This window comes from Phalacrocorax aristotelis, chromosome 1, assembly GCF_949628215.1.
Source record: "Phalacrocorax aristotelis chromosome 1, bGulAri2.1, whole genome shotgun sequence".
Taxonomy (NCBI): Eukaryota; Metazoa; Chordata; class Aves; order Suliformes; family Phalacrocoracidae; genus Phalacrocorax; species Phalacrocorax aristotelis.
The window spans coordinates 159,088,766-159,103,816 of NC_134276.1; the positions used below are offsets into that span (position 1 = coordinate 159,088,766).

General features: G+C 42.4%; 1 protein-coding gene across 1 annotated transcript; it reads right to left on the reverse strand.

Annotated features, from left to right (window-relative positions):
- Positions 1 to 142: 142 nt before the first annotated feature.
- On the reverse strand, positions 143 to 14,961 carry BPIFC (BPI fold containing family C). The gene is made up of 15 exons (XM_075085407.1): positions 14,847 to 14,961; positions 14,349 to 14,460; positions 14,095 to 14,223; positions 12,498 to 12,653; positions 11,683 to 11,746; positions 10,829 to 10,889; positions 9,802 to 9,893; positions 7,777 to 7,950; positions 7,035 to 7,088; positions 5,550 to 5,720; positions 4,936 to 5,003; positions 3,599 to 3,641; positions 2,728 to 2,791; positions 1,885 to 1,961; positions 143 to 338 (listed from the first exon to the last, which is right to left on the reverse strand). The coding sequence occupies exons 1-15, from the start codon at positions 14,959 to 14,961 to the stop codon at positions 297 to 299; spliced, it is 1,422 nt and encodes a 473-aa protein (XP_074941508.1). The 3' UTR covers positions 143 to 296.
- Positions 14,962 to 15,051: the final 90 nt, after the last annotated feature.

Sequence of the window (15,051 nt, forward strand, 5' to 3'; positions counted from 1 at the left end):
GCACCTTTCTGGAAGTGTATAGACAAGACTGTATTTCAAGAGAGGCATTAATCTTAAAAATGTCTTTGCATCAGTTAAGCTCCAGAATAAATAATGTTAAGCATTCTCTCTTCTGCTTGTTACCACCAATATACAGCCTAATGATTCCATCAGCTTTCTTTGCCTCCCCGCATCCCCCCTCACCCCCAACCAGGATGACATTGCCCTTGTCAGAGCTCAGGTTACACATTTCAGCAGGACTGGACAGTGTTTAGCCTTCGGAGTCACATTATTGATTTGAAGTTCATGCTTCTCCTTTAGTGTTTGTAGTGGACGTCAGTAGAAATCAACATGTATCCCTGTGGGGAGAAGAACAGTCACTGAAGTGCTATGGATTACAAAATGAAGGTATTATTTTGTTCATTTGGTTTTGTTGTCTTGTTTGGGTGGGTTTGTTTGTTTGTTTGTTTAATGTCTACTCAATCCTGGTGGTTCTGGTCAGAAAATCTACTGAGAACAGCTAAGCCTTGCAACTAACAAGCTTTATTGAACTCTGTCCTTTGAACTTTGCAAAAGAGCCCCATCCTTCACTGGGTGCTATCCCTTTGCAACACACTAGCTACAGAAGGGACATCTAAAGATCCTACAGCCTACCCAAGAAAGTTCATCTGAGCCGGTCATCACAAGTTGGGATTATTTTTTACCTAATTTGAGCCACTTAAGAATTAGCTATCAGATCTAAACTTGTCCTTAAAGCTTCCCCCACTGCCAGTGCCTACAGAGCAATGAACCTGCAGAGAGCAGCCCGTCACAGTCTAATATGGTTATCTATGAAAAGTGGGAAGAATTGTCTTTCTTCCTATTGACCGTAGCCAATAGACTGGGACTGGATGTGGAGGCTACAGAACTAGCTTTTAAATAGGAATCCCATTCACGCTGATAGGGCATAGCAATTCTCCTGCACCCTCTCTCATTCCTAGTTACTGGAGAGGAGACTGGTCAGAGAAAGCGAGGTGGGGAATGGGCCCCACAGAACCACTAAAATCCTTTATTCGTAATTAGCCCATAAGACCGTTGGCAACTAGTGCTGCTGAAAGTAGTCTCCAAGCAATTATATTTTGTAGGGACTACATAGCTGGCTGCTGCCAGGTATGTGGAATGCAAAGGAAGATTAGAAACAGCCTTTGCGTTTCATTTCCTGAGTTGTGCTTTCTGCTTAACCACAATCAAAGATTTGAGACTGTCTCTGCAAAGTTGAAAATAACTGAGAAGTTGGTAAACAAATGGAGAAATGTAACAGGCTGGGGGTTGGTTTGTCAGCAATGCCCTTGTCCTGACTGATTGCCTAGCAATGTTCGGTATGTTCAAAATAAGAGCTAGATTTGGAGAAGAATAACCAGAAGGCAAAGAATATTTTCTGAGAGCTCACTAACTACTTTTGACTGCTAGCCTCAGTCATTATCACCAATTATTAACAAAATCCAGTCATCCTAGGTACACAAAATCAAATTCACCTCCCTCTTGTATTTCAGCTAATCCTGTTAATGACAGCAGAGCTGTGTGGATAGCTATAACTGATTTGATTTGATTGGCCAAACTCAAACAAAATGTTAAAGGTAAACCTGTTTTCACACTGAATTGCAACTTGCAAGGCTGAGCAAGCTGTGCATTTGATCACTCCGTGGTTAAGTATTCAGTTCCAACTTTTCCCCTCAAAGAAAGATAAATTTGTTTCTAAGAGGGTTTTACCATTACTACAGATCTCCTTTTAAACCCAGGGCTTTTTACTGACTAACTCTAATCCAGCAAGTTTCGTGTACAAACAGAAGGTGAATAAATGCCTAGCCAAAAAAAAAAAAAGCGGGGGGGAAGGGATAACCTTTCAAATGAGTGTCAGAATCTCACCTGTGCAATTGTAATGTGAGGTCTTGTCAAGGTAATGTTGGCCAGGCTGGGAAGAGGGAATCCTTTTGACAGTTTAGCTTAAAAAAAGAGACAAACACCATGATCTAGGTATGCACTGGAAAGATAAATACCTGCCCTTCAACACCCCTGTTTATCCAGAGATTTCTAGGTCGTTTATAACAATTAACCTCTTAGTCTTCACAAGCAACCCTGGGAGGTAGATACGATGCTCATTTACCAATGGGGAAAAAGAATTACAGATGCTTTTCTCTTGACAGACTGTTGCAGCCAAACCAAGGCATTTCATGTTCCGCACATTACATACTGAGTGATTTGTCCCTAGTGGCCTGAGGGATTGTCAATCCAGCTCTAGCATCATTAGAACCTGTTCCCATTTGTCTCCATTAATTAAGGAAGGTGAAGTTTGTCCCAGTACAGAAGGCTGGCATAAAGCTATGTCTTCTCCGGGGCCTTAAATAAGATTTATGAGAGGCAAAAGCCCTGTGCTGGTCTAATAAAGAGGAATACATTTCACACACAGTGGCCTCAGGCAGGTGTGCAGGCTAGAGAGACATGCTTCTCGCTGATGCATCAGGGCCACCTTGAGTGAGGTGAAGGCAGATGAATTATGAGTTTCCAAGCCCTTTTTCCTGAACAGTGCCAGTGAGAGGGTGTACTTACACCCCAACAGATCAATCTCCCCCTTCCACTGCTTACTGGCTGATGGTCATTTTCCACTCAAGTTGATGGGAACTGGAAACTTAAGCAGAAAGGCAGTAGAAGTTTGTAGAATCACTCACTCTGCTGGAAGATTTTAGCTGGTGCTTTGAAATACAGCCTTACCATTAGCTGATGGGATTACTTCAGTCTGTAAAATGTAAGACAGGATGTTTTCCAGAAGTGAGATCTGCCACAGAGAAGAAAACTCGGTTAGTCATCACTTCCTGATAGTGGCCCTAATCCTGGATGGAGTTAGTAGGCTCGTGTTCAACTCTCAGCTCTCATTTAGGTCAAAAGAGTCATAAGCTCAAGTGACCTTTGGGTCTTAAGTCTTTGGAATGATGCAAAGGAAGTGAGATGCTAAATACAAATGGCTTTCATCATGCTTGGACAACATCTTCATTTAAAACAGTCTATTTCCTTTATTTGTGAGATAATTTATCACCAATAGCAAAGCAGGACCAGAACAGTTTTAATCCTTTCTCTGCAGCTACTCGGAACTGATTGATTGTACTCAGAATTAAATGACTCTCTGCGGAGGCCTGTAAGCCTACAGCTGCACTATTCCAGGCATCTGAGACTAGTATTTTGGCTCCCATTCCCTGCTGTAATTCTGAGCATCTGTGATGAGCACCAGTGCACCACATGGAGTGCCTCTGCCTCAGTTGTGCATGTGATCGCTTAGACAGCACACTGCTCTGTCTGCTGCTACAGTTCAGATTACCACTGCGCATTTCCCCATTATGATTCGAGAGATCTCTCTGCTTACTGATGAAATATCCCCTGACACTAGCCATGGGAACTAACTTGCCCTGAAGAATATAATTTTAAGTCCCCAGCAGAGAGGCGGCTGCCGGAAGATGGGAAAAAAGCCACCCAGAAATGAAGCCAAATGATTTAGAAATACAAATAAAATTTATTTGCTTACTCTTTAGCCTTGATATCACTGATATTCCTGGTTTGCATTTCCTATGTGCTTAAAGTATCTGCTTACCTCGAAAAAGCCAACATTGGAGTGGGCTAGGGAGAACTGGAGCCTGAAGGAAAGAAGTGAAACAAGATGAGTCACTAGAAAGGATAAACACACGTTATTCTAGTCATTTGAAGACACCTCTGTAGAGCTCCAGGCCTTAAGAAACATCTGTAAGGAGACCTACTGCCTTGTAGAGAGAGAGGTGGTTTTCCTAGGGCCTTGCTGAGCACGCATGCAGAAGAGGTTGCTAGAAGGGCTGTAGCCAGCAATGTGAGTGTGCTTCTCTTGCTGTATTTTGGAAATCCTACTGACAATTGACTTTGCCAGGGACTCATCAAGGACTTGCAGGCTCTCAGGTATTTTGCAAGGATTTTGGTACATCTATGTAATGCTTTGTTGTGCGCCTTACCGGGGTGGGAAGAAAAATTATATTAATCGTATGGTACTGCTACTGATGGCTGTGTTGCTAATGTCTCTGTATCCAAATTCAAATACTTATTCAGTACATATTCTAGTATCCAAACATGTATTCAAAAGATGATTTCTGAGTTTCCACAGAACCAGCATCCCAGTGCTCAGCCCACTCTAGATTTTTCTTTCTGAATGTTGCTGCAAAAAACGCTAACAGCACTATCATCCTTAAATTCCTAACATCTTTGTGCCCTGACAAACTCTGTGTGTTCTTAACCCCATAACACTCTTCCCAAGGGGCTTTTGTGAAATCAGGGTCCCAATTCCCAGCTGTGAGGTCCTGGTGTACAGAGCTTCTGTCTATAAAATGTGATATGTTAATGTCTAAATGCCCAAGCCTCTGGTCTCCAGCTTTCTGACTCTTCGGAGTTGCAGTGCCTAAGATGGAGAATCTCTGCTATAAGAATATCAGTGTGGAACTGCAGGGGTTCAGATTCTTTACTGTATCCTGGACCCCTCTGCGCTTTCCTAGTGGCACAGGTGGGGTAGAAAGCAGTTGCATCTTGCCAGATGGAAAGGGATGAGGGAAGCTTTCAGGTGATTCATGGTCAACATAACTGCCTGCACACTTAATTCTTCTAGCTCAGAGGAGAGATTAGATGTCAGGAGCACAGAAGTCCGATGAGACCACTGCCCTGCAGCAATTCACAGCTGGTGGGCAGTCCCTTGGGGACTGTGGCAGTTGTCACAGAGAAGCTTCCTGACTTCCTAAACTGTACAAATACAGCCACATAGGGAATTAGAGAATCTAATGTAGATGAACTCACCAGGGAAACATATTCATTAAATTATGGTTATCTGATCATGTGCCTAAACTGCTAATGTTGGGATTGCTAGCACTTCCAAATGGCTGGAAATCCTTTCCATCCCAGGACAGGTTGAATTACCTGTTCAGACATAGTGAGCCCATCAATTTCTGGTCAAATATATTGAGAGCAATGCTGGTGTTGGCTGCCTGCAGAATAAAGAAACCATGGGTTACCAGACACAAAAAACCAGAACCCTTGCTGTGAATTAGTCACAAATACAGAAATAAGATCTTCCCAATTATGTACAGAAGCTGTTTCATGCAGATGCAACTTCCTCCCTAGCCTGTGGCCCATGCAAGGCTGCACACAGGAAATGTCTGTTTATCTGAATGGCACTGACAAGAGCTGAAATGTGGGTAATGAGATTTCACTAATCAAAGACATTTTCAGTTACATGAACAAGTTGCCAAGAGGCAACTCGTGCCTGCAAACCTGTCATTCCAGAGAACAAAACTTTGGTTAATCAGGGTTGCTACATTTGGATTTTTGTCCATCTACATGAAGATGTTCTTCACCATAGAAATGTCCTATAGATTAAGCAAGGCCACATAGGCACCACCTGTGACTAAGGGGAATTTGCATGTTTAAGTACTAGAAATCTGACACACTGTTTCTTGTAGAGAGTTTTAAAAGAAGGAATGAACAAACATATGTAACCCTGAGTTAAACGTCACCTTGTTCATTGTACTTACTATGTTCATTGTGAACAACGGCTGTGTGGTTGAGTCTGGTAGAACAGCAAATGCCTCCATGGAGCCCTGAATCTCTGCTGTGAAGGAATCCTGCTCTAAGCTGATGATAGGTATGTCAGTAGCCATTAGCTTCAACATCACTGGGTAGGGTGTAACTGAATATTTGGCTACCTGTAAGGTTCCAAGACAAAAAGAAAAGATAGAAAAACACTTTTCTTGTAGAACAGATCAGAATACTGTATTTTCTCATTCTTGAAGCAACCATTTTGAAGTAGTTCCTTAAGACAAGGTTAAGGACAGCTGGTAACATAAAATTCTTTCAAGCAAGCAGGAAGTAGAAGTTTTCTGTGGTGATAAATTAAGAGTATTGGCCACATCAGGAATGCAGTGGAAAGTTCTTTCCACTCTAGGAATATGATTTCTTCTATATCACTTTTAGAGAAATTAAATACTCATTTGTGAACATAGGAAAGGAATGGAACATGAATGTGATGTTTAAGCCACACAGTAAAAGAGCTCAGGAGTCATTCAATTTGAGATTCACCCACCTCGAGACAGGTTCCTGCTCTGGATGCTCCTCAGAGGAACCTTACTCTGTCCATTGCCTGAAGAGTGAGTAGGCTCACCAAGTTCATTACTTAGAACAGAGTGGGTGGAATATTAGCATCAATGCTCATGGCATTTTATGGAAAAGACCATTGATGACTGCCCTTGGAGCATTCTCAGATTTCTGAGGGAGGATCTCAATATTATCTAGGAAGCAATCAGGGATGTGAAGTTCTTTGAACCATGAGTCCAACTTCATCCAACCTTGGCATTCATGGCCTAGGGTCTCTTATGCTCATTTTTTGTTTGTTATTTTGTCTGAGAAGGCTGGTGGGAGCCATGCATGCTCATATTTTCTGTCCTGTTATATTAATCTCCTCCACCTAAAATAAATGTAAATCCTGTGCATCTGCCTTGTCTGTTCCATAGATGTAATGTTTCCTGCCCATCTGTTAGCTTGGTTTCCTGCATGTGGCCACTATAGCACATTCCCAGGTCTTTACAGGATTCCTTTCTGCTAGTCAGTCACAGGCTAGCAGTGAATCAAAGACAATTATGCAGGTTTGGGCAGGAGAAAGATGTTATTTCTGAGCTGAGGCCCTCTCAGAAGTCTCTCAAAGCAGGACTCATGACTGGAAGCTTTTTCCTGCCTAGAGCTGGTTTTAGGTGGGAACAGCTGTGGCTTAGGCACAGTGCCCAGAGTAAAGATTAATGTGCAAGATTATGGGCCAAGTTTGGTAACAGTACAAGTCACTCTACTCATTGTGGGGGTGGAAGGTGACAAGGCCCATCTGCTCTGCTGTTATGAGGCATACATGTACCCACTTCTCCAGCGCAGGAGCCCTGCTGGCCCTACAAGCCTTTGGGATATACCAGTAGTGAGATGTCTGACACCTACACCAGGTGGTTTCCTAAGTTTGTGGAAGTAACGATACTCACCTCAGGGATGATACTGCCAAATATCTCTGTGCTTATATTAAAATAGCTACAAGTCTGGTGAAAAAAAGAAAAGATAAAAGAGTTTACCAGATTTGACCTTCCTGGTTGGCTTCTGTCTAAATACATTATTCCTGTCATTTCAAAGAATTTTTGATTCTGTACCTTTTGTTCTCAGAAATATTCTTAAGGGACTAAGTATACTTAAAGCTGATTCCCAATAATATATGCCAAATTACTTCCTGGGAAAGCAAATGCTTAATATCATTGTAGTTTTGGGACTTGCTGAACCTGCTGGAGACAGGCTAGTCAACTCTGCCAGCCTCCAAGCCACTGCTACTGTACTTTGACATATGCTTTGCTTCCATGGCCCTTGAAGTACTTTCAGTCTGTGAAGACCCTTCTGAAAACAGCCACTGAGGCTGCTAAATTGCCCAGAGTAGATCCTTTGTCCATGTCAGAAAAGTCTATGCCTCAGGTCTACAAAATCCTTCTCTTTTTAAGCAAAGTTGCCGGTATTCAGTACCTTGCTCAATGGAACTTGGCACCCCTGGCTGTGGCCTGAGGCTTCTATATAAAGCATAAATAAGAGCATAACAATACCCTTGTATTTATGATCTACTAGCTCAGGACTTCACAGGCCAATTAGCAGCTTTATATGGCCACATACTGACAACTGGCAGGTCAAAGCCCCATCTTGGATGACCTGAGCCACTCTGATCCCATTCCTCTGTGTCCTACTCACCTCCTCTGCAATGGTGATGTTGAAGGCCCCTGCAGTGTAGTAAGCAAATGAGGAGGTCTGAAAGAAGTACTCAGAGAAGGCAAGGTAGAGCATGGAGTCCCTTTGGTCTGGGATAGTGAAGGGAGGTGCCACATAGGGAGGGCTAGAATAGTTTCCAGCTGGATAGACTATTCCCTGAAAGGTATTGGCAGAGATAAAAAAATATCAGAGTCAAAATATGACTTTAACGTGACTGCAGACAACTAATGCTACTTTCCTTTCCCTTGTTCAGGCTATTCATTTCGTGTATAAATGAGTACCTAGGCTTTGTAGTATACTCTGAAGCCTTGGTGCTTTCAAGCAGGTAGTGAAGACAAGTTCCAGAGATTGGACACCCTCACAGATGACACCTGAGATCTATCTTTTGAGATGCTGATCCCATACTGAAGACAGCCTACCACCTCAGAAAACAAAGCCTCTAAATTAAGGGTCTACATATTGCGTGAAGAGTATGACTAAAAGCACTTAGAGAAAAGCCTTACTTTCTCCTTTCCCTATCTCCGGGAATTTAAATCTGAGAACTGCTGCATAGAGCTATTCAATGGTCTCAATTACAAAATGGATCTCTAAAACCAGAGATCTGTCTAGGTCAAAATCAGCACGTTATTCTACATAGAAGCAAGTTGGTAACTTGTGCAGACAAAAGAATGCCTATGAGAGACAGGAAAGTTATGTCAGACAATCCCAAGAGCACCTATGTTGTCTTTTGCACTACCCATGGTATTAGCCAAGGCTTTCAGATCTAAAACTTCCAAATGTATCCAGATTAAACAAAAACATAAAAGTGATTTAAAGTGAGGAGGGTACACAGAGGTTAAATTTATTTTATCCCTTTTATTAGTTTCCCCTTTATGTTCCATCTCAAATGTGTTGCCTTTTAAGGACTATCAAAATGCTTACAAAGTGCTGAGTCACTTTGCCGATGACATTTCCATTCAATCCTCACTTGCTGGATTTAACAGTCACTCTCTTTGTCTTTTTCGCCCATGTTGCATCTTATGTGGGAGAGTAGCTCTTGTAAACAGCCATGACATTACCTCTTTTAGTCTGCCTCAAGTCCCTGCTTAAAATCTAGTTGCTACAATACCCAGAAGAGCTTGACAGCAGCTGTAGAGCTGGTGTGCTGAGACCAGGGTCTACTGTACTGACAGATACTGGCTTATTGTTCCTTTGTGTTCCCGCCTCTCTTATTTCCTTGTTGTCTCTTGTTTATACTTGATTTATAAGATCTTTGTGACAAGACTGTCTTTGCATTCTCCTTTTCTAGAGCACCTAGTGCGAGGCATCTTAAACTTAATTAAAGATATTGGATACTATGATGATGATAACTACCCTCAACAAAATCACCTTACACAGAAGTACAATCAGGTCTTTTTAGAATTAGGAACTGGTCTGATTTTAGTTTCAATACATAAGGAGATTTTTTCCTTTATTTGAAAGAAACTTTCAAGCCTTCAAACTCAGCAGCACTCCTCGGACTCCCATGCTTTTTCGAGGGTCATCTGTCATCCTAGTCAAGGTGCCAGAGGCTTGATTCTTGCTCCTATAGTCTTGCTCTTTCTTTTCCTCTCTCATCTGACAGTAGACACATCTAGTTAGTGCAATGTGCAGAAATCTTCCCCTGACTGACTGAACAAAGAAGTCCCAATATTAATCAACAGCGAAAGATAAAGTTTAATACCTTTCCCTTTCTCTCCCTTCCCTTTCTCTTTTTTTTCTAACTTGCTTAGTCAACCTTTACTCCTCTCTATTTGCTACAACAAACTCAACAGCAACTAAAAAAAGGTGTGGCTTTTAAATAATTCATTTTACATCAGGACTGTTGAAAAATGATTACGATAACAAATGCAATAGTGCCTTGAAATGTCTGTCTTCTCAGATACTGAGTCCTAATGTTCAGAGGAGCAATCATGTTCATCTTAGAAAGCAGATCATACAATAATAAAAATCACAGCAATCTCAGCAAAGAGCACTACATGCAATTACCTTTAAGTCCAGGTCAATGAATGGTCGGAATACTGCTGGCAAGCGATTTAAGGAGTAGTCTACTTCAGCCAAATGATCAATCGGCATTAGGACTGTAAAGGTGGTAGATAAAGCAAAATACACAGTATTACAAAAAGCACAGAAAGAATTTTATGTACACTTAAAACTAAGTCAGTTCCTGAAGGAGAATTAAACAAAGTGGTTCCAAAGGGTAGGGAAAACCACAGCCAGGGACCTCCTAACATGCATTCTGACCTAAGACTTGATGTTTCTACTGTCACCTTCTTTAAAGCACCTTCTTATTTTGTCTGATGTTTTCTCATTGTGGAAAAGTAAATTTTGTCTAACAAAAAAAAAAAAGGAAATGGCCATATTGTGCTTCAGGGCATAAGATGGTGTTGGGATTTCTTGTCAAGCAGTTCTGAGAGCATCCAAAGTGCCTCGCAAATCCTTTCCCAGAAAAGGTGGGTGCCTGATCTGCTTAGGTACTTGTGTTTTGCACATGGTATATGCCCAACACTTTAGGTACTTTAAACTCTTGCAAGCCTAACCCCAAATGGTTAAAGTGAGAAGGTTTTTTTTGCAAAGGAGCTTTTTCATTTTGCCTTTGGCAAGTGTGAAAAATTGTCAAGTAAGACTTAGATTTCCACGCAGGCTAGGGGAACAGGCTTCAGCTTGTAAAGTGCTATGCATGCAGGAGGACTCAGAGCATGGGAGGGAAGAGAAAACTGCCTTTGCATCAGTGCTGCGTGGTCTCTAAATGGCATTTCTCACAACAGGAGTGCATGCTGCCACATTTGCAAGTTGAGGATCACGCCCAAGTCCTTGCCTTCTCAAAAATACCCTTTGCTTGTCCAAGTACCACTCCCTTTATTTAACTTTGGTCCTGTAAGCAAAGGAGCAGGCAGAATGTGGGGTCTGATACCTGTCTTGGAGGCTTTGCTAACCAGCTGCTGTTAAGAAAACTGCAGAATTTAACTGAACAGGAGAGAGAAAGCAGAAGGAAAAGATATCACTAGTGACTCACCATTCAGTGATCGGAGGTCTTCATCTATCAGCTGGATCCCAGATCTGATGTTGGGACATGACTGTATAAAAGTACACTCAAATTATGGCCTGATTAACAGGGACCCGTAAGCACCTCTTACCTGTGTGCTAACACATCGGTCTGCTTATGCGACACACATTGCAGAATTTGTGAAAACACCTGTACTAGCTTCTCTTCGGGTAACTGGTTCCCCAAAACTTTTACTTGGTGCAATGTAAGCATCTCCTATGTCAAAGTTGCCTTTAGGCAAAAAAGTGGGGTGTTGCCAAAGGCAGCCTGATGGGGGTGACAAAACCACAGCCTTAATTGCGCAAGGAGACAGAGATGTCACATTGGTCTCACAGGAGAGATCCCTGTGCTGGGGCAGAACCACAGCCATCTCAAGCTCTTTCTCCTCTCAGAGGCCCTGAGCAGGTTGTCATCAGAACTACTCACCTCTTGGATATGATGAAGTTGAAATATATCTTACTATGAGGTAAGGTACTACAACTTCGCTGTGCATCACCCAATATATGTTTTGTCAGCTGAGTATAAAAATTACCCAAAACCTAGGATGCCTGTAAGTACACAAGCAGAGACTTATTCTGCACTGGTATGGCAAAACAACTACATCTTCCATCCCTGCTGCTGCCTTGGTTTAACCTAGTCAATATCTTGGCCATGAACTTGGCACTTCATCTGGAAGCATTTCTGGCTGGCAAAATGGTGACTATGCTGATCAGACCTGAATAGGACTGTTATTTTTCTAGTCCTTCCTTTGCCAAGTTCACAGCACTGACTTGTGAAAGTCATATTCCTTAAAACCCTCCCCTCCACGATTTTGAAAGGCTTACGTTAGTGACCAAGCTCCTGTGAATGGGTTTCTTCAGATACTTGATAAAGAAGTTATGCAGAAAGCTAGAGGAAAGGAAGAAAGCAATTCATGGGTCAAGTACTACAGACATTAACAGGAAATCAGATATCTCTGCAGAACATGAATTTAGATATTCTAGTACACAAGGGAGCTTTCTGAAATGTAACAACTATCAGAGAGCCACCGTTTAAAGATAATGTCACCACTAGGCATCTCAGCCTTTAGATTCATCTTTATGAATAAGGAATTCTTCATATTACCACCATCATGTATGTACAAACACAGGTAAATAAGCAGTCTCTGCACTAGGAACTTCCAATACAAGTAAAAACAAGCAAACAAACAAAAAACCACACCTAAAACCAGGTGACAAAAGTTGTATTCAGACAGTGAGAGAAGTACAAGAAAACGATGAAATAATGTTGTACAGGGTTGTAACCAGAGGTGCAACAGACAGCAGTCTGGTTCTGTGCAGTTTTGATAGCACTGTGACTAGGAGTACTTAAAGCATAGTACAAACAGGTAACTTCTACCTAGAGTTGAAGAGTAGAGCAGTATTTGGAAAGACGTGGGTGTTGAAGAAGCACAAGGGATTATTTGATCTGACCAGAACTGCTGTATTTATCCTCTACTCAAGGGACAGCATGCAGAAATACAAGAGCAATGATCAAATTTGGCCATTTTAACACTGGATTAGTGCCCTGATTCTCACTTGGGGTGCCTATAGAAGTTGTCTTTGTGCCGTTCATTGACAGTTATTTTCTCCCAGAGTATATACAGATCTTTTCCACTTACCCACTTTTTCCATTCAACTTGATGTCTATATTACCAGAAGTTATGCGGCAGCTGGTAAGTGATATTAATGTATGACCAGTATTATCCAGGGGTGTTGAAAAGATTGCAGTAACAACCACCTTTGAAATGTACACTGTGCTTCTTTTGCTGTCCTTGCTGCACAAAGTAAAAATAAAGAAATAACTGGAAAAACTGTTTTTAATGAACGTTCAAGACTCAATTCTTAAATGGCCTCTTTTCTGTTCACTGAAGATGAAGTTCTTTATCTAAATACTTTATATTGCATTGCTCATAACAAAAATAGATTCCAATATGTCTGCAAAGAATCAAGTATTCTACAGGGATTTCCAGCTAGGATTTTTGGAAAATTACGGATTTGGGAACGTTGATAATTCACTATAGTGAAGTATTTTGTTCCAGTTATCAGACCTGCACCCACAGCAGAGGGAACAGGGATAAGCGTGATATAAGACAGGGCAAGAGAGCTGTACTGGCATCTAACCTATTGGTGTCTGAGGAGGGTCTGTACAAACACATGTCAGGGCCTGGAGTGCCCAAATGGGCTCTGTGCCCTCTTCCCGACCCCTCCCAGGGGCTTGGGAGCCCATGCTCAAAAACCAGCTCCAGTATGGTGAAGCTGTGTTATAGTTGTTCATAACTTGGTTGTGAAAAAGAGCTGTGAAAAGCCTCGTTGGGGGTCACTACCCTTGGTCTATGGGCTGTGTTGGAACTCAGATCTTTGCCTGAGCTATGTTGTAGGCACACATATGTGCAGCCTTGTCCTTAGTTAATCTCGATCATGCTTTGCTGGCTTGACTTCCTGGCTTTGCCTCAGACCTGCCTCTTCACTATGGACTTGCCTGGCAATCTGGACTGGTGGGTGTTCCTCGTCACTGCTACTAACCTGCTCTGTTTGCCTGTCTTGGGTACTTGCCAGCGAGGGCACTGCCCCTCCTGCCATGACATCACCCCCAGCTCTAGGGTCCCTTCCCCTTGCAAGCAGCCAGCCCTGCTGTCCTTGACAGGAGAAGCCCAGAAGTGCAGATCAGAGATTGCTGTAATTCCATCAGTTTAGCAGTATCAGTAATTTGTGCTGTGGGGAAGAGGAGGAGGGATTTCTTTCCTCTGAAACACCCTGGGACTAGGAAGGTGTGGAAACTGCCCTATGGATATTGCCATTTGCTTGTCCCTTTTCCATCAGCTTTTGAACTGTACCTCTTGGAGGCATCGCACAGGGTGTCTAACAGTGTAGCTGCTCTGGGAGGGCTTATAATACTGGACTGTGATCCACCATACTACAATTTTTCTACATGTGTCATTAGCTGGCAGGCTGGACAATGACAGCATTCAGCTAGAGCATCAGTTCTTCACTATTTACAGAGGTGCTTCTCAGCCATGGGGTCTTTATCAGTGCTCATGGCTGAGGGGGCAGGGGCTGTCTCCCACCAGCAGACGTGTTGAGAAGGACCAGTCTGTGCTCCTGTGTTACTGCTGCTAGCTGTTAAAGAGCACCTTTATCATGAAAAGCTAAATCCTGTGGTTTTATCTTTACATTCTCCATCAAGAAAAATTCCAGGACACATGAGGTTGTACGTACAACATCCAGGTCCTTATGTTCCAGTTCATATCGATGGTTAGCGAAGCATTTCCTATCACCAGTTTTATCCCAGTCCCAGGTATGAGGGAGATGGAAGCACTGGGGAATTCAACAGCAGTGACGCGTATTCTAGAACATGAGAGAGGTACAGGAGAGAAAAGAAAAGGAACAGCGTGTATTTCATGAGTCATGGTGAGCACAAAACAAGGTTCAAAATTCAGCGAAACACAAATTGCCCCTGGAGAGATACTTACCTTGAGATGTTGTATTTGACATTACCAAGCCCAAATTTCTCATAGCCAGTCAAATCAGGGAAATGTTCCTTCTCTATATTCTGTTTCAGGATTTCCAGCCCAACCTCCTTGGCTACAGGAAAACAGTGATAAGTTCAGTTGCCTTTGATACTGCCTGTGAGTTTATAGTTACGTGGTTCTGGCTTAGGAGGTGGGATGGATACAGAGTCAGAAAGAAGAGGGTATCTCATTTGAGACCCAGCAGTGCTATTTCAGATCTCACTCCTAGTCATGGAAATAATTGAACTTACTGATTCAATATCTGAGGTCAAATGAACCTCAATATGATGTACAATGCTGTCAAGCACCTTACTGTATCTGCTATATTGTGCTCTTAAACTTTACTTTTCTTTATACCCTCTGATCAGGTCATTTCCTCCCACTGCCCTCGCTTCCCTTATCTGTCATATCAGGATTCAATGCAATACCACCAGCAGCTCCCAGAAACATCACACATACCATACTCCATCCCCTTCTGGGTGATCCTCACTTTGAGTCCAGGGTTGGCACTGAGTTGCCCACTGAGCAAACTTAAGAGGAGGAGAGAACAGCAAATCTTCACCATCTTCCTCATTTTTTACAGGACCTGTAAATAAATATTTATAATGACAGTAGAAGTTCATGCTATGTTATGTGGTGGCTGTAATGCCTTTGCCCTGCCCTG